General features: G+C 46.3%; 1 protein-coding gene across 1 annotated transcript; it reads right to left on the bottom strand.

Moving 5' to 3' along the window:
* Positions 1–4,763: 4,763 nt before the first annotated feature.
* mis18a (MIS18 kinetochore protein A) lies at positions 4,764–20,929 on the bottom strand. Its single transcript, XM_084195916.1, has 5 exons — positions 20,661–20,929; positions 17,066–17,135; positions 13,535–13,657; positions 12,605–12,707; positions 4,764–5,707 (listed from the first exon to the last, which is right to left on the bottom strand). The coding sequence occupies exons 1-5, from the start codon at positions 20,920–20,922 to the stop codon at positions 5,630–5,632; spliced, it is 636 nt and encodes a 211-aa protein (XP_084052042.1). The 5' UTR covers positions 20,923–20,929; the 3' UTR covers positions 4,764–5,629.
* Positions 20,930–22,298: the final 1,369 nt, after the last annotated feature.

The raw sequence follows: 22,298 nt of genomic DNA, 5'->3' as shown, positions 1-22,298 counted from the left end.
CATCTCACATCGCAATTCAACCAGCCATCGCTCTCTCTCTCTCTCTCTCTCTCTAATTCAAAGGGCGTTATTGGCATGGGAAACATATGTTAACGTTGCCAAAGCAAGTTAAGTAGATAAACAAAAGTGAAATAAACAATAAATATTAACAGTAAACATTACACTCAGAAGTTCCAAAATAATAAAGACATTTCAAATGTTATATTATGTATATATACAGTGTTGTAACAATGTGCAAATAGTTAAAGTACAAAAGGGAAAATAAATCAACATAAATATGGGTTGTATTTACAATGGTGTTTGTTCTTCACTGGTTGCCCTTTTCTTGTGGCAACAGGTCACAAATCTTGCTGCTGTGATGGCACACTGTGGTATTTCACCCAATAGAGTTGGGAGTTCTTTGTGGGTTGGTGTAATTTGAGGGAAATAGATTACATGACCAAAAGTATGTGGACACCTGCTCGTCGACATCTCATTCAAAAATCATGGGCATTAATATGGAGTTGGTCCCCCTTTGCTGCTATAACAGCCTCCACTCTTCTGGGAAGGCTTTCCACTAGATGTTGGAACATTGCTGCCGGGATTTGCTTCCATTCAGCCACAAGAGCATTAGTGAGGTCGGGCACTGATGTTGGGCGATTAGGCCTGGCTCGCAGTCGGCGTTCCAATTCATCCCAAAGGTGTTCGATGGGATTGAGGTCAGGGCTCTGTGCAGGCCAGTCAAGTTCTTCCACACCGATCTCGACAAACCATTTCTTCACAGACCTTGCTTTGTGCACGGGGGCATTGTCATGCTGAAACAGGAAAGGGCCTTCCCCAAACTGTTGCCACAAAGTTGGAATACAGAATCATCTAGAATGTCATTGTATACTGTAGCGTTAAGATTTCCCTTCACTGGAACTAAGGGGCCTAGCCCGAACCATTAAAAACAGCCCCAGACCATTATTCCTCCTCCACCAAACTTTACAGTTGGCACTATGCATTCGGGCAGGTATCGTTCTCCTGCATCCGCTAAACCCAGATTCGTCCGTCGGACTGCCAGATGATGTAGAGTTTCCACTGCTCCAGATTCCAATGGCGGCGAGCTTTACACCACTCCAGCCGACTCTTAGCAATGCGCATGGTGATCTTGTGCTTGTGTGGGAACCCATTTCATGAACCTCCCAACGAACAGTTGTTGTGCTGATCTTGCCTCCAGAGGCAGTTTGGAACTAGGTAGTGAGTTTTGCAACCGAGAACAGTCGATTTTTACGCACGACGCACTTCATCACTCGCCTTCGGAAAGTATTCAGACCCCTTGACCTTTTCCACATTTTGTTAGGTTGCAGCCTTATTCTAAAATGAATTACATTGTTTTTTCCCACCTCATCAATCTACACAGAATACCCCACAATGACAAAACAAAAACAGGTTTAGACATTTTTGCTAATTTATTAAAAATAAAAACCGGAAATATCACATTTACATAAGTATTCAGACCATTTACTCAGTACTTTGTTGAAGTACCTTTGGCAGCGATTACAGCCTCAAGTCTTCTTGGGTTTGACGCTACAAGCTTGGCACACCTGTATTTGGGGAGTTTCTCCCATTCTTCTCTGCAGATCCTCTCAAGCTCTGTCAGGTTGGATGGGGAGCGTTGCTGCACAGCTATTTTCAGGTCTCTCCAGAGATGTTTGATCGGGTTCAAGTCTGGGCTCTGGCTGGGCCACTCAAGGACATTCTGACACTTGTCCCGAAGCCACTCCTGCATTGTCTTGGCTGTGTGCTTAGGGTCGTTGTCCTGTTGGAAGGTGAACCTTTGCCCCAGTCTGAGGTCCTGAGCGGTCTGGAGCAGGTTTTCATCAAGGATCTCTCTGTACCTTGCTCCGTTCATCTTTGCCTCGATCCTGACTAGTCTCCCAGTCCCTGCCTCTGAAAAACATCCCCACAGCATGATGCTGCCACCACCATGCTTCACCGTAGGGATGGTACCAGGTTTCCTCCAGATGTGATGCTTGGCATTCAGGCCAAAGAGTTCAATCTTGGTTTCATCAGACCAGAGAATCTTGTTTCTCATGGTCTGAGTCTCTTTAGGTGCCTTTTGGCTAACTCCAAGCGGGCTGTCATGTGCATTTTACTGAGGAGTGGCTTCCGTCTGGTCACTCTACCATAAAGGCCTGATTTGTGGAGTGCTGCAGAGAAGGTTGTCCTTCTGGAAGGTTCTCCCATCGCCACAGAGGAACTCCGGAGCTCTGTAAGAGTGACCATCTGGTTCTAGGTCACCTCCCTGACCAAGGCCCTTCTCCCCCGATTGCTCAGTTTGGCCAGCTCTAGGAAGAGTCTTGGTGGTTCGAAACTTTTTCCATTTAAGAATGATGGAGGCACTTGAGGAACTTCAATGCTGCAGAATTTTTTTTGTACCCTTCCCCAGATCTGTGCCTCAACACAATCCTGTCTCAGCGCTCTACGGACAATTCCTTCGACCTCATGGCTTGGTTTTTGCTCTGACATGCACTGTCAACTGTGGGACCTTATATAGACAGGTGTGTGCCTTTCCAAATCATGTCCAATCAATTGAATTTACCACAGGTGGACTCCAATCAAGTTGTAGAAACATCTCAAGGATGATCAATGGAAACAGGATGCACCAGAGCTCAATTTTGAGTCTCATAGCAAAGGGTCTGAATACTTATCTAAATAAGGTATTTCTGGTTTTTATCTTTAATAAAATTGTCATTATGGGGTATTGTGTAGATTGAATGATAAATTTTTTATTTAATCCATTTTAGAATAAGGCTGTAACATAAGAAAATGTGGAAAAAGTCAAGGGGTCTAACAGATCACATCCAGCTCCCTCCACCAGCGCCCCTCTCCCCGGCTAGCCTGGCCCCAGACAGATCACATCCAGCTCCCTCCACCAGCGCCCCTCTCCCCGGCTAGCCTGGCCCCAGAGAGATCACATCCGGCTCCCTCCACCAGCGCCCCTCTCCCCGGCTAGCCCGGCCCCAGACAGATCACATCCAGCTCCCTCCACCAGCGCCCCTCTCCCCGGCTAGCCTGGCCCCAGACAGATCACATCCAGCTCCCTCCACCAGCGCCCCTCTCCCCGGCTAGCCTGGCCCCAGAGAGATCACATCCGGCTCCCTCCACCAGCGCCCCTCTCCCCGGCTAGCCCGGCCCCAGACAGATCACATCCAGCTCCCTCCACCAGCGCCCCTCTCCCCGGCTAGCCTGGCCCCAGACAGATCAGCGGCCGGACAGATGTTGTTGTTGTGTTTTTACCCGGCGAAAGAGGGATGAGAGAAGAAAGAGAAATACATTCACAGGGATTAGGCGTCAGGCTCGGTGAGAGGGGTCAGACTCCTCCCCACAGGGATTAGGGCGTCAGGCTCGGTGAGAGGGGTCAGACTCCTCCCCACAGGGATTAGGGCGTCAGGCTCGGTGAGAGGGGTCAGACTCCTCCCCACAGGGATTAGGGCGTCAGGCTCGGTGAGAGGGGTCAGACTCCTCCCCACAGGGATTAGGCGTCAGGCTCGGTGAGAGGGGTCAGACTCCTCCCCACAGGGATTAGGGCGTCAGGCTCGGTGAGAGGGGTCAGACTCCTCCCCACAGGGATTAGGGCGTCAGGCTCGGTGAGAGGGGTCAGACTCCTCCCCACAGGGATTAGGGCGTCAGGCTCGGTGAGAGGGGTCAGACTCCTCCCCACAGGGATTAGGGCGTCAGGCTCGGTGAGAGGGGTCAGACTCCTCCCCACAGGGATTAGGCGTCAGGCTCGGTGAGAGGGGTCAGACTCCTCCCCACAGGGATTAGGGCGTCAGGCTCGGTGAGAGGGGTCAGACTCCTCCCCACAGGGATTAGGCGTCAGGCTCGGTGAGAGGGGTCAGACTCCTCCCCACAGGGATTAGGGCGTCAGGCTCGGTGAGAGGGGTCAGACTCCTCCCCACAGGGATTAGGGCGTCAGGCTCGGTGAGAGGGGTCAGACTCCTCCCCACAGGGATTAGGCGTCAGGCTCGGTGAGAGGGGTCAGACTCCTCTTGACTCCTCCCCACAGGGATTAGGCGTCAGGCTCGGTGAGAGGGGTCAGACTCCTCTTGACTCCTCCCCACAGGGATTAGGGCGTCAGGCTCGGTGAGAGGGGTCAGACTCCTATTGACTCCTCCCCTATACCCTGAGAGTGCAGAGTGCTAGGGCAGTCTGACAGGTGTGCGGGCCAGGTAGCTGGCTGGTTCTGTTTCACCTTGGAAACGCTGGCCAGATGGTAACAGGCGCTCAGCAAAACGCAACACGAGCTCCTTTTTTTACCATAGCAACCTGCCCCTGGTTGGGGGCGGATACAGCTGGTTGGACCACCTCGCCATCCGATAGAATCTAGCCATTGTTGTTATGGTAGCACACCCACTGGTGGGGGGAGAGTGAGGACGGGGGAGGGGGAGGAGGAGGAGAGGGGGAGGGTGAGGAGAGGGGGAGGAGAGAGGAGGGGGAGGGGGAGGGGAGGGAAAGAGGGGTGAGGGAATATGAGGAGGGGGAGGGGTTTTAGGCTGTGATGGCAACACACTGAAACCTCGTGGTAGGGGGAGAGGGAGGAGCGTAGGGTGACGGGGGAGGTTAGCTCCGGGGTGGGGGGCGTAGGGAGGCTTTCCCGCCCTCGAAGAAAGTGTTGCTAGGCACATTAGACGGCTGTAAACAACGACCCCAGACGACCCCGACTGCCTGACTCCACCTTACACACGTGCTTCTGTCCCTGAGAAACTATAAAAACATAAATACCAAAAACAAAAAGGAATCATGTTTTATATAACTTTATTTAGATAAATCAATTTGAACAATAAAAAGAACCAATAAAGTTGGAAAATGCGTGTAAACCCGGAGCTTCAATGATGTCTGAATTGAATGGGCAGTTTCCCAGACAAGCTTAGTCCAGAGAGGTATACTACCAAGCAGAATCAAGAAGTTAGCCAGCTATTTATGATTAAATTAGGTTCAACATTTAGGGGCAGTTTCTCGAACACAGACCAAGCTTAGTCCTGGACTAAAAAGAAAACAGAGAAAATGCCCCTAAATTTTTATTCGAGGACTAAGCTTAAAAAAAATCTGTTGGGGAAACTGCCCTGTTGAACATAATTCCATCATAACTGAAGGTATGGAACCATCTCTTCAAGACAACGTTGTGTTTAGAATCACATGATCTACGAGAGAACAGTCAACAGTATGAGACTGAAGAAACACCAAACTCAGAAGACAGACTATGAGACAGAACAGTCTCACCACAGACGAGGAATGCAGGAGTTGACATAAACCACAAACAGTTTGGAGGGAACAATGGCTTCATCACAAATGGCACCCTATTTCAATAGGGCTTTTGTCAAAAGTAGTGCACTATATAGGGAATATGGTGCCATTCTCTGGTCTAAAGTAGTGCACTATATAGGGAATATGGTGCCATATGAGGTGCTTGAGGTGTTTAACCCTTGTGAAACAAACAGCTTGTGGCTGTTTGTACCCTATCAGAACTAACAATGGGGACGGGGTGAGGAGTGAGGGTTGAAGGGTCAGGGGGTTGAGATCCTTAGTCCTGTGGGTATATGAGACCCCACCGGGCCGGGCCCCCCCATGGCATAGTGTGGTCCATCACTGTCAAGATGCATCATCATCACATTTGACTTTTACTCTGCAGGTCAGCCTCCAGAACCAACAACCTCTGCCCCATAGACAGAGTCACCGCCTTAATCTAGAGGGGAGAGGAGAGGAGAGGTGGGGGGGGAGAGGAGAGAGGGGGGAAGGGAGAGAGGAGAGAGGGGGGAAGGGGGAGAGGAGAGAGGGGTGAGAGAAGGGAGGGAGAGGATGAGAAGTCGTTAAGTCTTTCTCTGCCTCTCAGACAGAGTACATTTAAAAACTAATCTCAGCATGCTTCAGTTCAGTCCAACGAGTGTGCTTGCATTAAAACACCTTCGCTTGAAAAAGCGGCAATAGTACCGTTTGTCCATTTTGAGATGATGTAGCCAGTATACACTTCCTCAAAAACAGTCAGAATTAATCTAAGATACTATAAATCAGTCATTCATTGAAGTGTTTGCAGAAGAGATCTTAGTCACGCAATTTGGTGCAGTATTTATCTATGAATAAAAGTGCATGAAAACAAGTTCTCGTTGAATGACAGACTTTATTGAAGAATCCCTACTGTTGACCAATCACGACGAGGGGGCGTAGAGGCAACCAGGGTGATGGGGTCAGTGTCTCAGGATGTTTCTAGGGCAACCAGGGTGACAGGGTCAGTGTCTCAGGGCGTTCCTAGGGCAACCAGGGTGATGGGGTCAGTGTCTCAGGGCGTTCCTATGGCGACCAGGGTGATAGGGTCAGTGTCTCAGGGTGTTTCTAGGGCAACCAGGGTGATAGGGTCAGTGTCTCAGGGCGTTCCTAGGGCGACCAGGGTGATAGGGTCAGTGTCTCAGGGTGTTTCTAGGGCGACCAGGGTGATGGGGTCAGTCTCTCAGGGTGTTTCTAGGGCGACCAGGGTGATAGGGTCAGTGTCTCAGGGTGTTCCTAGGGCGACCAGGGTGATGGGGTCAGTGTCTCAACACAACCTCTGGGGAAGGCTTTGAACAATACTTAGAGATACTGTCTGCATATTCAATCTATTCAATTTGTCTGACTGGCATTCCTGAGCAACAATGCCACCTAGTGTTTGTTTTACTCAAGACAAATCCAGGTACTAAGGAGGTAATGAAGTAGCCATCATGTCATCATGCCAGTGTGCCATCATGCCAACTCCTTCTCCATCATTCTCATGCCAATGCTTTGCTTGTCAATAACCTCGTCTCCAGTTTGGGATATCAACAATTACTGGGAGTGACCACAGAATTCTATGGGAGTGGCCTACTGAGTAAAGTATTTGTCATTTCATTTTAGCGAATCACACGACTGCGAAGCATGGGGAAGGTGAGGAGGAAGATGCTGTGGGAGATGATTGGTTCGTAGATTAAGCCGATTATAGCCAATGCCTATGTGCCAGGAGTTTCTCCCGGTCTTTACGTATTGGCTAACGAAGGCCTAGTTTGAGGAGTTGGCCCAGCAGACTGTTATTTACCTGACACCATCTCCCTCATCATTGGGGCACAACTTTGATATGAAGTATTACTTAAATCTATAAATGTATGGCATGATATGACTTTATTAAAGAGGGGTGGGCCCAGGTCAAAAGTAACGCACTAAATAGGGAAAAAGGTTCCATTTGGGACACAGCCTAAGGCTCTTTATCAATTACTAACAGGGACTGTATAGTGTAGTGACTGAACAGGGACTGTATAGTGTAGTGACTGAACAGGGACTGTATAGTGACTGAACAGGGACTGTATAGTGTCGTGACTGAACAGGGACTGTATAGTGTAGTGACTGAACAGGGACTGTATAGTGACTGAACAGGGACTGTATAGTGTAGTGACTGAACAGGGACTGTGTCGTGACTGAACAGGGACTGTATAGTGTCGTGACTGAACAGGGACTGTATAGTGTAGTGACTGAACAGGGACTGTATAGTGTAGTGACTGAACAGGGACTGTATAGTGTAGTGACTGAACAGGGACTGTATAGTGTAGTGACTGAACAGGGACTGTATAGTGTAGTGACTGAACAGGGACTGTATAGTGTCGTGACTGAACAGGGACTGTATAGTGTAGTGACTGAACAGGGACTGTGTAGTGTCGTGACTGAACAGGGACTGTATAGTGTAGTGACTGAACAGGGACTGTATAGTGTAGTGACTGAACAGGGACTGTATAGTGTAGTGACTGAACAGGGACTGTATAGTGTAGTGACTGAACAGGGACTGTATAGTGACTGAACAGGGACTGTATAGTGACTGAACAGGGACTGTATAGTGTAGTGACTCAACAGGGACTGTATAGTGTAGTGACTGAACAGGGACTGTATAGTGTAGTGACTGAACAGGGACTGTGTAGTGTAGTGACTGAACAGGGACTGTATAGTGTAGTGACTGAACAGGGACTGTATAGTGTAGTGACTGAACAGGGACTGTATAGTGTAGTGACTGAACAGGGACTGTATAGTGTAGTGACTGAACAGGGACTGTATAGTGACTGAACAGGGACTGTATAGTGTCGTGACTGAACAGGGACTGTATAGTGTCGTGACTGAACAGGGACTGTATAGTGTCGTGACTGAACAGGGACTGTATAGTGTCGTGACTGAACAGGGACTGTATAGTGTCGTGACTGAACAGGGACTGTATAGTGTCGTGACTGAACAGGGACTGTATAGTGTCGTGACTGAACAGGGACTGTATAGTGTCGTGACTGAACAGGGACTGTATAGTGTCGTGACTGAACAGGGACTGTATAGTGTCGTGACTGAACAGGGACTGTATAGTGTCGTGACTGAACAGGGACTGTATAGTGTCGTGACTGAACAGGGACTGTATAGTGTAGTGACTGAACAGGGACTGTATAGTGTAGTGACTGAACAGGGACTGTATAGTGACTGAACAGGGACTGTATAGTGACTGAACAGGGACTGTATAGTGTAGTGACTGAACAGGGACTGTATAGTGTAGTGACTGAACAGGGACTGTATAGTGTAGTGACTGAACAGGGACTGTATAGTGTAGTGACTGAACAGGGACTGTATAGTGTAGTGACTGAACAGGGACTGTATAGTGTCGTGACTGAACAGGGACTGTATAGTGTCGTGACTGAACAGGGACTGTATAGTGTCGTGACTGAACAGGGACTGTATAGTGTAGTGACTGAACAGGGACTGTATAGTGTAGTGACTGAACAGGGACTGTATAGTGTAGTGACTGAACAGGGACTGTATAGTGTAGTGACTGAACAGGGACTGTATAGTGTAGTGACTGAACATGGACTGTATAGTGACTGAACATGGACTGTATAGTGTAGTGACTGAACAGGGACTGTATAGTGTAGTGACTGAACAGGGACTGTATAGTGACTGAACAGGGACTGTATAGTGTAGTGACTGAACAGGGACTGTATAGTGACTGAACAGGGACTGTATAGTGACTGAACAGGGACTGTGTAGTGACTGAACAGGGACTGTATAGTGACTGAACAGGGACTGTATAGTGTCGTGACTGAACAGGGACTGTATAGTGTCGTGACTGAACAGGGACTGTATAGTGTAGTGACTGAACAGGGACTGTATAGTGTAGTGACTGAACAGGGACTGTATAGTGTAGTGACTGAACAGGGACTGTATAGTGTAGTGACTGAACAGGGACTGTATAGTGTAGTGACTGAACAGGGACTGTATAGTGTAGTGACTGAACAGGGACTGTATAGTGACTGAACAGGGACTGTATAGTGACTGAACAGGGACTGTATAGTGACTGAACAGGGACTGTATAGTGACTGAACAGGGACTGTATAGTGACTGAACAGGGACTGTATAGTGCCTGAACAGGGACTGTATAGTGACTGAACAGGGACTGTATAGTGACTGAACAGGGACTGTATAGTGTAGTGACTGAACAGGGACTGTATAGTGTAGTGACTGAACAGGGACTGTATAGTGTCGTGACTGAACAGGGACTGTATAGTGTCGTGACTGAACAGGGACTGTATAGTGTCGTGACTGAACAGGGACTGTATAGTGTCGTGACTGAACAGGGACTGTGTAGTGACTGAACAGGGACTGTGTAGTGACTGAACAGGGACTGTGTAGTGACTGAACAGGGACTGTGTAGTGACTGAACAGGGACTGTGTAGTGACTGAACAGGGACTGTGTAGTGACTGAACAGGGACTGTGTAGTGACTGAACAGGGACTGTGTAGTGACTGAACAGGGACTGTATAGTGACTGAACAGGGACTGTATAGTGTCATGACTGAACAGGGACTGTATAGTGTCGTGACTGAACAGGGACTGTATAGTGTAGTGACTGAACAGGGACTGTATAGTGTAGTGACTGAACAGGGACTGTATAGTGTAGTGACTGAACAGGGACTGTATAGTGTAGTGACTGAACAGGGACTGTATAGTGTAGTGACTGAACAGGGACTGTATAGTGTAGTAACTGAACAGGGACTGTATAGTGTCGTGACTGAACAGGGACTGTATAGTGTCGTGACTGAACAGGGACTGTGTAGTGACTGAACAGGGACTGTGTAGTGACTGAACAGGGACTGTGTAGTGACTGAACAGGGACTGTGTAGTGACTGAACAGGGACTGTGTAGTGACTGAACAGGGACTGTATAGTGACTGAACAGGGACTGTATAGTGTCGTGACTGAACAGGGACGGTATAGTGTCGTGACTGAACAGGGACGGTATAGTGTCGTGACTGAACAGGGACTGTATAGTGTAGTGACTGAACAGGGACTGTATAGTGTAGTGACTGAACAGGGACTGTATAGTGTAGTGACTGAACAGGGACTGTATAGTGACTGAACAGGGACTGTATAGTGACTGAACAGGGACTGTATAGTGACTGAACAGGGACTGTATAGTGACTGAACAGGGACGGTATAGTGTCGTGACTGAACAGGGACGGTATAGTGTCGTGACTGAACAGGGACGGTATAGTGTCGTGACTGAACAGGGACGGTATAGTGTCGTGACTGAACAGGGACTGTATAGTGTAGTGACTGAACGGACTGTATAGTGACTGAACAGGGACTGTATAGTGTCGTGACTGAACAGGGACTGTATAGTGTAGTGACTGAACAGGGACTGCATAGTGACTGAACAGGGACTGTATAGTGTAGTGACTGAACAGGGACTGTATAGTGTCGTGACTGAACAGGGACTGTATAGTGTCGTGACTGAACAGGGACTGTATAGTGTCGTGACTGAACAGGGACTGTGTAGTGACTGAACAGGGACTGTGTAGTGACTGAACAGGGACTGTGTAGTGACTGAACAGGGACTGTGTAGTGACTGAACAGGGACTGTGTAGTGACTGAACAGGGACTGTGTAGTGACTGAACAGGGACTGTATAGTGACTGAACAGGGACTGTATAGTGACTGAACAGGGACTGTATAGTGACTGAACAGGGACTGTATAGTGTCGTGACTGAACAGGGACTGTATAGTGTCGTGACTGAACAGGGACTGTATAGTGTAGTGACTGAACAGGGACTGTATAGTGTAGTGACTGAACAGGGACTGTATAGTGTAGTGACTGAACAGGGACTGTATAGTGTAGTGACTGAACAGGGACTGTATAGTGTAGTGACTGAACAGGGACTGTATAGTGTAGTAACTGAACAGGGACTGTATAGTGTCGTGACTGAACAGGGACTGTATAGTGTCGTGACTGAACAGGGACTGTGTAGTGACTGAACAGGGACTGTGTAGTGACTGAACAGGGACTGTGTAGTGACTGAACAGGGACTGTGTAGTGACTGAACAGGGACTGTATAGTGTCGTGACTGAACAGGGACTGTATAGTGTCGTGACTGAACAGGGACTGTATAGTGTCGTGACTGAACAGGGACGGTATAGTGTCGTGACTGAACAGGGACTGTATAGTGTAGTGACTGAACAGGGACTGTATAGTGTAGTGACTGAACAGGGACTGTATAGTGTAGTGACTGAACAGGGACTGTATAGTGACTGAACAGGGACTGTATAGTGACTGAACAGGGACTGTATAGTGACTGAACAGGGACGGTATAGTGTCGTGACTGAACAGGGACGGTATAGTGTCGTGACTGAACAGGGACGGTATAGTGTCGTGACTGAACAGGGACGGTATAGTGTCGTGACTGAACAGGGACTGTATAGTGTAGTGACTGAACAGGGACTGTATAGTGACTGAACAGGGACTGTATAGTGTCGTGACTGAACAGGGACTGTATAGTGTAGTGACTGAACAGGGACTGCATAGTGACTGAACAGGGACTGTATAGTGTAGTGACTGAACAGGGACTGTATAGTGTAGTGACTGAACAGGGACTGTGTAGTGACTGAACAGGGACTGTATAGTGTAGTGACTGAACAGGGACTGTGTAGTGACTGAACAGGGACTGTATAGTGTAGTGACTGAACAGGGACTGTGTAGTGACTGAACAGGGACTGTATAGCTGTGCCACTAGAGTGCTAACTGTGCCACTAGAGATCCTGGTTCGAATCCAGGCTCTGTCGCAGCCGGCCGCGACCGGGAGACTCATGGACGGCGCACAATTGGCCCAGCGTCGTCCAGGGTAGGGGAGGGAATGGCCGGCAGGGATGTAGCTCAGTTGATAGAGCATGGCGTTTGCAACGCCAGGGTTGTGGGTTCGATTCCCACGGGGGGCCAGTATAAAAAAAAAAAGAAAAAAAAAAAAAAAAAAAAAATATGTATTCACTAACTGTAAGTCGCTCTGGATAAGAGCGTCTGCTAAATGACTAAAATGTAAATGTATAGTGTAGTGACTGAACAGGGACTGTATAGTGTAGTGACTGAACAGGGACTGTATAGTGTAGTGACTGAACAGGGACCACACAGGAGTGTTTGTAAATTCACTCTGACAATCTACTCCCATGAGATCATTGCAAGTGATACCTTCATGAAATATACATGATAGAGACCGGGTCTAAAGTAGTGCACTAAATTGGGAATAGGTTACCATTTGGGACGCACCCACAATAGAAGGAGTGTTAGGGTTACCTCATCCAGTTGTTGCTCTACAGCCTGTCTGTACTCCAGGGTGACTGGCTGCTGCCTGGGGCTCACTGCTGCCACCTGCTGCCTGGAAGACCCCAGGACATAGCTGCATGGACCACAGAATGATTTTAGATTCAATCTAAATAATTTATAAAGCAGAATAAACATTTATAGATTCATTTTAAAAGTTTCCCAAACCATTGTCTTGTGATCCATGTAAAATATTTTAGCAGGGCTGTTACTAGCAACGTGATTTTGCATCTTTAGTGTCAGAGAAAAACGCTGCGTGAGGGTGTCTGAGTGTGAGACAACACTAGAGATACATATTTCCCACAGATCACACAGACCTACAAATAATTTGAAAACAAATTAAACATTGATAAAACTCCCATATCGGTTAGGTGAAATACCAGTGTGCAATCACAGCAGCAAGATTTGGGGCCCGTTGCCACGGCAACCAGTGAAGAACAAACATTGTAAATACCCCCAATATGTACCTGTTTATTTATCTTCCCCACTATTTACACACTACTAAAACACTGTACATAACTGATAATATCAAACTTGAAAAGGAGATCATTTTAAAACCTTTGTGAGTGAAACATTTACTGTTCAATTCTAAGAATTTTGTTGATGTTAAATTCACTTGCTTTGGCAATATAAACATCAATCAATCAATTTTATTTTATATAGCCCTTCTTACATCAGCTAATATCTCGAAGTGCTGTACAGAAACCCAGCCTAAAACCCCAAACAGCTAGTAATGCAGGTGTAGAAGCATAAACATGTTTCCCATGCCAATAAAGCCCCATTGAATTGAGAGATAATGTAACGATACTACAACCTCAACCAAGAGGTCTGGTTGGACTAGCTAAAGCAAACCTAACTTTCTGGTTCAAGTCCTGGTCAGACCCATATCGCTACATGGCTCACCTCTCTATGGCAGCCACATTGAGGCAGAACAGGGACCGGATGTAGTCCAGTTTCCTGGGTGTGGAGATGTAGACCATGCCTAGCAGAGAGCTGCAGCCACAACAGGTCAGGTGGACTATCAGGCTGTAACAGGGGAATAACAACAGGTCAGGAGGACTATCAGGCTGTAACAGGGGAATAACAACAGGTCAGGAGGACTATCAGGCTGTAACAGGGGAATAACAGCAGGTCAGGAGGACTATCAGGCTGTAACAGGGGAATAACAACAGGTCAGGAGGACTATCAGGCTGTAACAGGGGAATAACAACAGGTCAGGAGGACTATCAGGCTGTAACAGGGGAATAACAACAGGTCAGGAGGACTATCAGGCTGTAACAGGGGAATAACAACAGGTCAGGAGGACTATCAGGCTGTAACAGGGGAATAACAACAGGTCAGGAGGACTATCAGGCTGTAACAGGGGAATAACAACAGGTCAGGAGGACTATCAGGCTGTAACAGGGGAATAACAACAGGTCAGGAGGACTATCAGGCTGTAACAGGGGAATAACAACAGGTCAGGAGGACTATCAGGCTGTAACAGGGGAATAACAACAGGTCAGGAGGACTTTCAGGCTGTAACAGGGGAATAACAACAGGTCAGGAGGACTATCAGGCTGTAACAGAAGAGACTGACTGCATTACTTTTTTTTTATAAGAAACAAGAATGTGTTGAAAATCCCAAGTTGTTTGCATAGTCAACTTACACACAGCTCTGACACACACACTTACCCCACCAGACATGCCACCAGGGGTCTTTTCACAGTCCCCAAATCCAGAACAAATTCAAGAAAGCGTACAGTATTATATAGAGCCATTATTGCATGGAACTCCGTTCCATCTCATATTGCTCAAATAAACAGCAAACCTGGTTTAAAAAAACAGATAAAGCAACACCTCACGGCACAACGCCTCTCCCCTGTTTGACCTAGATAGTTTGTGTGTATGTACTGATATGTACGCTACGTGTGCCTTTAAAAAAAATTATGTAGTTCTGTCCTTGAGCTGTTCTTGTCTATTAATGCTCTGTATTATGTAATGTTTCATGTTCTGTGTGGACCCCAGGAAGAGTAGCTGCTGCTTTTGCAACAGCTAATTGGGATCCTAATAAAATAGCAATACCAATCCTTGATGGAAACCTGCTGCAGATCTCTCAGAACCTCAGAATGGGGCGAAGGTTCACCTTCCAAAAGGACAACGACTCTAGGCACACAGCGTAGACAATGCAGGAGTGGCATCGGGACAAGTCTCAATGTCCTTGAGTGGCCCAGCCAGAGCCCGGACTTCTCTGGAGAGACCTGAAAATAGATGTGCAGCGATGCTCCCCATCCAACCTGACAGAGCTTGAGAGGATCTGCAGAGAAGAATTCCCCAAATACAGGTGTGCCAAGCTTGTAGCGTCAAACCCAAGAAGACTCGAGGCTGTAATCGCTGCCAAAGGTGCTTCAACAAAGTACTGAGTAAAGGGTCTGAATGCTTATGTAAATGTCCCAGGTTTGTTTTATATACATTTGCAAAAATGTCTAAAAACCTGTTTTTGCTTTGTCATTATGGGGTATTGTGTGTAGATTGATGAGGGGATTAAAACATTTTTTAAGAATAAGGCTGTAACGTAACAAAAAATGGAAAAAGTCAGGGGGTCTGAATACTTTCCGAATGCACTGTACATGTTTTGTAGGTGGTTCTAAATCAGGGCTCTCCAATCCTGGAGAGCTTCCATCCTTTGGTTAACTCCAACCCTGTTCCTGGAGAGCTTCCATCCTTTGGTTTTAACTCCAACCCTGTTCCTGGAGAGCTTCCATCCTTTGGTTAACTCCAACCCTGTTCCTGGAGAGCTTCCATCCTTTGGTTTTAACTCCAACCCTGTTCCTGGAGAGCTTCCATCCTTTGGTTAACTCCAACCCTGTTCCTGGAGAGCTTCCATCCTTTGGTTAACTCCAACCCTGTTCCTGGAGAGCTTCCATCCTTTGGTTTTAACTCCAACCCTGTTCCTGGAGAGCTTCCATCCTTTGGTTAACTCCAACCCTGTTCCTGGAGAGCTTCCATCCTTTAGTTAACTCCAACCCTGTTCCTGGAGAGCTTCCATCCTTTGGTTAACTCCAACCCTGTTCCTGGAGAGCTTCCATCCTTTGGTTAACTCCAATCCTGTTCCTGGAGAGCTTCCATCCTTTAGTTAACTCCAACCCTGTTCCTGGAGAGCTTCCATCCTTTGGTTAACTCCAACCCTGTTCCTGGAGAGCTTCCATCCTTTGGTTAACTCCAACCCTGTTCCTGGAGAGCTTCCATCCTTTGGTTAACTCCAACCCTGTTCCTGGAGAGCTTCCATCCTTTGGTTAACTACAACCCTGTTCCTGGAGAGCTTCCATCCTTTGGTTTTAACTCCAACCCTGTTCCTGGAGAGCTTCCATCCTTTGGTTAACTCCAACCCTGTTCCTGGAGAGCTTCCATCCTTTGGTTTTAACTCCAACCCTGTTCCTGGAGAGCTTCCATCCTTTGGTTAACTCCAACCCTGTTCCTGGAGAGCTTCCATCCTTTGGTTTTAACTCCAACCCTGTTCCTGGAGAGCTTCCATCCTTTGGTTTTAACTCCAACCCTGTTCCTGGAGAGCTTCCATCCTTTGGTTAACTCCAACCCTGTTCCTGGAGAGCTTCCATCCTTTGGTTAACTCCAACCCTGTTCCTGGAGAGCTTCCATCCTTTGGTTTTAACTCCAACCCTGTTCCTGGAGAGCTTCCATCCTTTGGTTTTAACTCCAACCCTGTTCCTGGAGAGCTTCCATCCTTTGGTTAACTCCAACCCTGTTCCTGGAGAGCTTCCATCCTTTGGTTAACTCCAACCCTGTTCCTGGAGAGCTTCCATCCTTTGGTTAACTCCAACCCTGTTCCTGGAGAGCTTCCATCCTTTGGGTTTTAACTCCAACCCTAATCTAGCACACCGGATTCTTATAATTAGCTGGTTGATAATCTGAATCAGGTTAGTTAACTGTGGTTGGAGTGAAAACCTACAGGAGGGTAGCTTTCCAGGAACAGAGTTGGAAAGCCCTGTTCCAAATTAACTAAAGCCATCCCTCGCAAGACACAGTCAGATATAAAATGTACATCATTTCATCATGAAACACACAGCACAGATTGAAGTTCAACTTCCCTGTTTCAAGCCCAAATATAATCATACTTTGACTAAAACGATGACTTGACTTAAATCATTGTGCAACATCACGGGTAAGCTCTGGGCATCGTCTTTCAGCTGAAAAAAATTGGGGCTTTGGCTGAGAGTTTCCTTTTGCGAGGGTAGAGACTTCGTTTTTGCCAGAACTCTCAATTTCTAACACGTGTGAACACACAGCTGACCAAATTACGCGAGACTTTACTTCTGGGTAAACATAGATTCGATTAATAGGAACATTCTGTCTATGACAATGAAGGTAAACATTGAGGAACTTGGCAGAGGTCATTAGCAGCTAGCTAGACAGACACACACTCTCTCTTTGACTTACCAACCGAGTTCCTTCTTACAAGTACCGGAGAAGTGAGTTTCTTTGCCAACCAAAACATTGTCACTGACACCTGCAATAAAAAACAGAGGGAATTGTTCAGTCAAATCAAATCACATTTTATTTACCAAATGCGCCAAATACAACCTTACAGTGAAATGCTTACTTACAAGCCCTTAACCAACAATGCAGTTTTAAGAAAGAAAAAATAAGTGTTAAGTAAAAAAATAAGAGTAAAAATAAGTTACAAATAATGCAAATAGTCCGGGTAGCCATGATTAGCTGTTCAGGAGTCTTATGGCTTGGGGGTAGAAGCTGTTGAGAAGCCTTTTGGACCTAGACTTGGCGCTCCGGTACCGCTTGCAGTGCAGTAGCAGAGAGAACTGTCTATGACTAGGGTGGCTGGAGTCTTTGACCATTTTTAGGGCCTTCCTCTGACACCGCCTGGTATAGAGGTCCTGGATGGCAGCAAGCTTGGCCCCAGTGATGTACTGGGCCGTACGCACTACCCTCTGTAGTGCCTTGCGGTCGGAGGCCGAGCAGTTGCCATACCAGGCGGTGATGCAACCAGTCAGGATGCTCTCGATGGTGCAGCTGTAGAACTTAAGGATCTGAGGACCCATTGCCAAATCTTTTCAGTCTCCTGAGGGGGAATAGGCTTTGTCGTGCCCTCTTCACGACTGTCTTGGTGTGAAATGACTCTTTGGGAAATGGGGGGGACGTTATCTTATTAGCTAGCTATGTGCTTGGAAATCAATCTGTCTTGTCCTTAAGACTTTAGCCTGATCCCAGATGTGTTTCTGCTCTTGCCAATTCCATCAAGTACCCCTCGCTGTGGCACATGGAACAGGGAGAGTCGGCCCACCACACGTTTATCATCATTTCTGTTGACTGCTTTTTATGCATGCTTAAGCTGAAATCACAAAACGGCTCCAACTTTGCGTGCGAGACTAGTGTCAATTCATATACACTACGTAGCGTAGGGATCATCAACTAGATTCATCAACTAGATTCAGCCGTGGGCCGTTTTTTTGTTGTTGAGTGGACGGTCAGGGGGCCGGAACATAATGACAAATAATTTGCAGACTGCAAATTGACCGCAAGAAGACCAAACAGATACACTACCAGTCAAAAGTTTGGACACACCTACTCATTCAAGGGTTTTTCTATATTTTTTACTATTTTCTACATTGTAGAATAATAGTGAAGACATCAAAACGATGAAATAACACATGGAATCATGTAGTTACCCCAAAAAAGTGTTAAACAAATCAAAATATATTTTATATTCTTCAAAGTAGCCACCCTTTGCCTTGATGGCAGCTTTTCACACTCTTGGCATTATCTCAACCAGCTTCATGAGGTAGTCACCTGGAATGCATTTCAATTACCTCATGAAGCTGGTTGAGAGAATGCCAAGAGTGTGCAAAGATGTCATTAAGCCAAAGGGTGGCTACTTTGAAGAATCTAAAATGTAAAATATATTTTGATTTGTTTAACACTTTTTTGGTTACTACATGATTCCATGTGTTCTTTCATAGTTTTGATGCCTTCACTATTATTCTACAATGTAAAAAAATTTAAAAATAAAGAAAAACCCTGGAATGAATAGGTGTCTCCAAACTTTTGACTGGTACTGTACATATTACCTCAATTACCTTGACTAACCTGTACCCCCGCACATTGACTCGGTACCGGTACCCCTTGTATATAGCCTCGTTATTACCTGGACTAACCTGTACACCCGCACATTGACTCGGTACCGGTACCCCCTGTATATAGCCTCGTTATTGTTATTTTATTGTTGCTCTTTTTTTATTTTTTACTTTAGTTTATTTAGTAAATATTTTTTCGTAACTCTTATTTTTCTTCAAACTAGATTGTTTGTTAAGGGCTTGTAAGTAAGCATTTCACAGTAAGGTCTACACCTGTTGTATTCAGCGCACGTGACAAATACAATTTGATTTGATTTTGATTTTTGTAAAGCTGCATTGGGGGCATACTTTTATGAACCGTACAGCCTTACTTATGGATTGTGCACCCATGAAAAGGGTTATCAGCGTACTCAGTGACACCCACAGAACACAACTATGTAGCGTTTAAAAAATATATTAGGGTCTTAGCTCTATTGCAGGACTCTGAAACCACTGTGAAATTTAACCACATTAGCTCACCAGTCAACCTACTTTGTGTATTGAACATTCATAGTTAATGTGGCTAATTCAGAATCCTGCAATAGAACTAAGACACTAATATTTGTGTAAACGCTCCATCGTTGTGTTCTGTGTGTGTCACAGTAGGCTGATACCTGAACATGCCCAGGCGAACCCACTGAGCTGCAATATGTAACTTTTTGAGCGAACCACCAAATTCACATAGAAATGTGAGTTATAGATTCGTCATTAAAAGCAAGTCTAAGACGCGGTAGATGTGTGCTATGTGCACTATTTCTATGCTTCCCGTGCTTAACTTTCGTTTTTGCATCTTTTACGTTGGGTTTTGTACACAAGTTTCAAACAGCTGAAAAGACAATATTTTTTATTAAGGAAAATATATTTCACAGTGGTTTAGATGGTACAACGATTCTATACACTATACTTGCTCGTTTTGTCACAAACTGAAATTAGGCAAACTATTAGAATTTTAGTAACCAGGCAATGTCGGAGCGATGTCTGCATCTTGCACTCTGCATTGTTGGTTAAGGGCTCCTAAGTAAGCATTTCACCGTAAAGTCTACACCTGTTGTATTCGGCTTCATAGCAAAGGGGTGAATACTAATGCACGCACCATTTTTCCGTTATTTTTTTTAAAGATTTTTTTTTAACAAGTTATTTTTTTCATTTCACTTCACCAACTTGGACTATTTTGTGTATGTCCATTACATGAAATCCAAATAAAAATCCATTTAAAATTACAGGTTGTAATGCAACAAAATAGGAAAAACGCCAAGGGGGCTGAATACTTTTGCAAGGCACTGTACTTTGTTGAGGGAAAAATGTACTTGATACGATTGTGATGTGTTGTCCCACCTAGCCATCTTAAGATGAATGCACTAATTGTAAGTCGCTCTGCTAAATGACTAAAATGTAAATAAATGTACATTTCACAAATACTATTTGATTTGAACCTCGCTTCGCCCATCTGGAAAGCCTCCGTAAATGAAAACCTGGCGGGCCAGCCAACAGCCGTTGCAGCGAGGTGCTTCTCAATTCTACTGCTCGTTGTCAAAGCAAACATGACAAGGAGCTGGTATGATCCCACGAACAGACTTCCCCTGGAGTTACATACTTAGCACTAACGTTATCTAGTTAGCTACCAACTAGGGGTTTATTCACTACGCCCAAACGGAAGCAAGCAGGCCGAAACGGTGAGGGACCTTATTGAATTTGCCCAATAAGAAACTCTTGTTCTCGTTTTGCTAAACGTTATCTGTTGCTAATTGTTTTTTGCTAAGGTGCCCACTAACGAATACACCCTAGTATTGCATTTCATTCTGACACAACCAAAGTTGTCATACTATCCAATGTAAATGTAGCATCGGTAGCGCGTAGTTAGCTAGCTAGGACAGAGCTAGCTAGTTAGTTACCTAGCAACTTACGTTTCAGCAGTATTTGATTTTGTTCGTCCTCACTCCCAGCCCAGGACAGCGAGTCACCGACAGGCAGCTTGCAACTCCCGCAGAGAAAGACAACCGGTGCGTCGCTATCGTCGTCTTCTAACGTCCCTTGTTTAGAGTTGTCCTTATCGATGGTAGAGTCAGCATAAGCTCCATCGTTGACGACGACCTCAAATGTCATGTTGGTATCTTGGCGATGTGCTCTTCTCCCCGACATTTTTTTTCGAACCTTGGCGGGTTGCATACAGACAGACAATACAGGAAATACGTCATGCGGCCCGCCTAAAAATAAAAAAGAAACCGTCGTTTCATGACATCCTGTCAAGGGTTTTGACTAGATGGGATACGGTTCTTCTTCGATGAGGTTTAACGGCGGGTGGCATACAATAAATGTTGCATTACCGCCAAAAAATCTAATCAAATTTGATTTGTCACATGCACGGAATACAACAGGTGTAGACCTTACCGTGAAATGCTTACTTACAAGCCCTTAACCAACAATGCAGATTTAAGAAAATAGAGTTAAGAAAATATTTACTAAATAAACTAAAGTAAAAAACAAAACAAAAAAACACTATAAAATAACAATAATGAGGCTATATACAGGGGGTACCGGTACCGAGGTCTCTGATCTCCTCCCTATAGGCTGTCTCATCGTTGTCGGTGATCAGGCCTACCACCGTTGTGTCGTCAGCAAACTTAATGATGGTGTTGGAGTCGTGCTTGGCCACGCAGTCGTGGGTGAACAGGGAGTACAGGACAGGACTTAAGCACGCACCCCTGAGGGGCCCCCGTGTTGAGGATCAGCGTGGCAGATGTGTTGTTGCCTACCCTCACCACCTGGGGGCGGCCCGTCAGGAAGTCCAGGATCCAGTTGCAGAGGGAGGTGTTTAGTCCAGGGTCCTTAGCTTAGTGATGAGCTTTGTGGGCACTATGGTGTTGAACGCTGAGCTGTAGTCAATGAACAGCATTCTCATGTAGGTGTTCCTCTTGTCCAGGTGGGAAAGGGCAGTGTGGAGTGCGATTGAGATTGCGTCATCTGTAGATCTGTGTGGTGCCAGGATAACAACCTCTCCCTCAACGTGACCAAGACAAAGGAGATGATTGTGGACTACAGGAAAAAAAAAGAGGACTGAGCACGCCCCCATTCTCATCGACGGGGCTGTAGTGGAACAGGTTGAGAGCTTCAAGTTCCTTGGTGTCCACATCACCAACGAACTATCATGGTCCAAACACACCAAGACAGTCGTGAAGAGGGCAAGACAAAGCCTATTCCCCCTCAGGAGACTGAAAAGATTTGGCATGGGTCCTCAGATCCTAAAAAAATTCTACAGCTGCACCATCGAGAGCATCCTGACTGGTTGCATCACCGCCTGGTATGGCAACTGCTTGGCCTCCGACCGCAAGGCACTACTGAGGGTAGTGCGTAAGGCCCTCAAAATTGTCAAAGACTCCAGCCACCCTAGTCATAGACTGTTCTCTCTGCTACTGCACGGCAAGCGGTACCGGAGTGCCAAGTCTAGGTCCAAGAGACTTCTCAACAGCTTCTACCGCCAAGCCATAAGACTCCTGAACATCTAATAAAATGGCTACCCAGACTATTTGCACTGCCCCCCCACC

The sequence above is a fragment of the Coregonus lavaretus genome (assembly GCF_964263955.1).
Source record: "Coregonus lavaretus genome assembly, contig: HAP1_SCAFFOLD_405, whole genome shotgun sequence".
NCBI lineage: Eukaryota > Metazoa > Chordata > Actinopteri > Salmoniformes > Salmonidae > Coregonus > Coregonus lavaretus.
This window is presented reverse-complemented; position numbering and strand designations above follow the sequence as displayed.

Coding starts and splice junctions, on each gene's coding strand:
- mis18a (XM_084195916.1), bottom strand. CDS start 20,922: ATGCAACCCGCCAAGGTTCGAAAAAAAATGTCGGGGAGAAGAGCACAT. Junction 17,136..20,660: donor AAATCAAATACTGCTGAAAC/GTAAGTTGCTAG, acceptor TTTTTATTGCAG/GTGTCAGTGACAATGTTTTG. Junction 12,708..13,534: donor AATGTGGCTGCCATAGAGAG/GTGAGCCATGTA, acceptor TGGTCCATGCAG/CTATGTCCTGGGGTCTTCCA.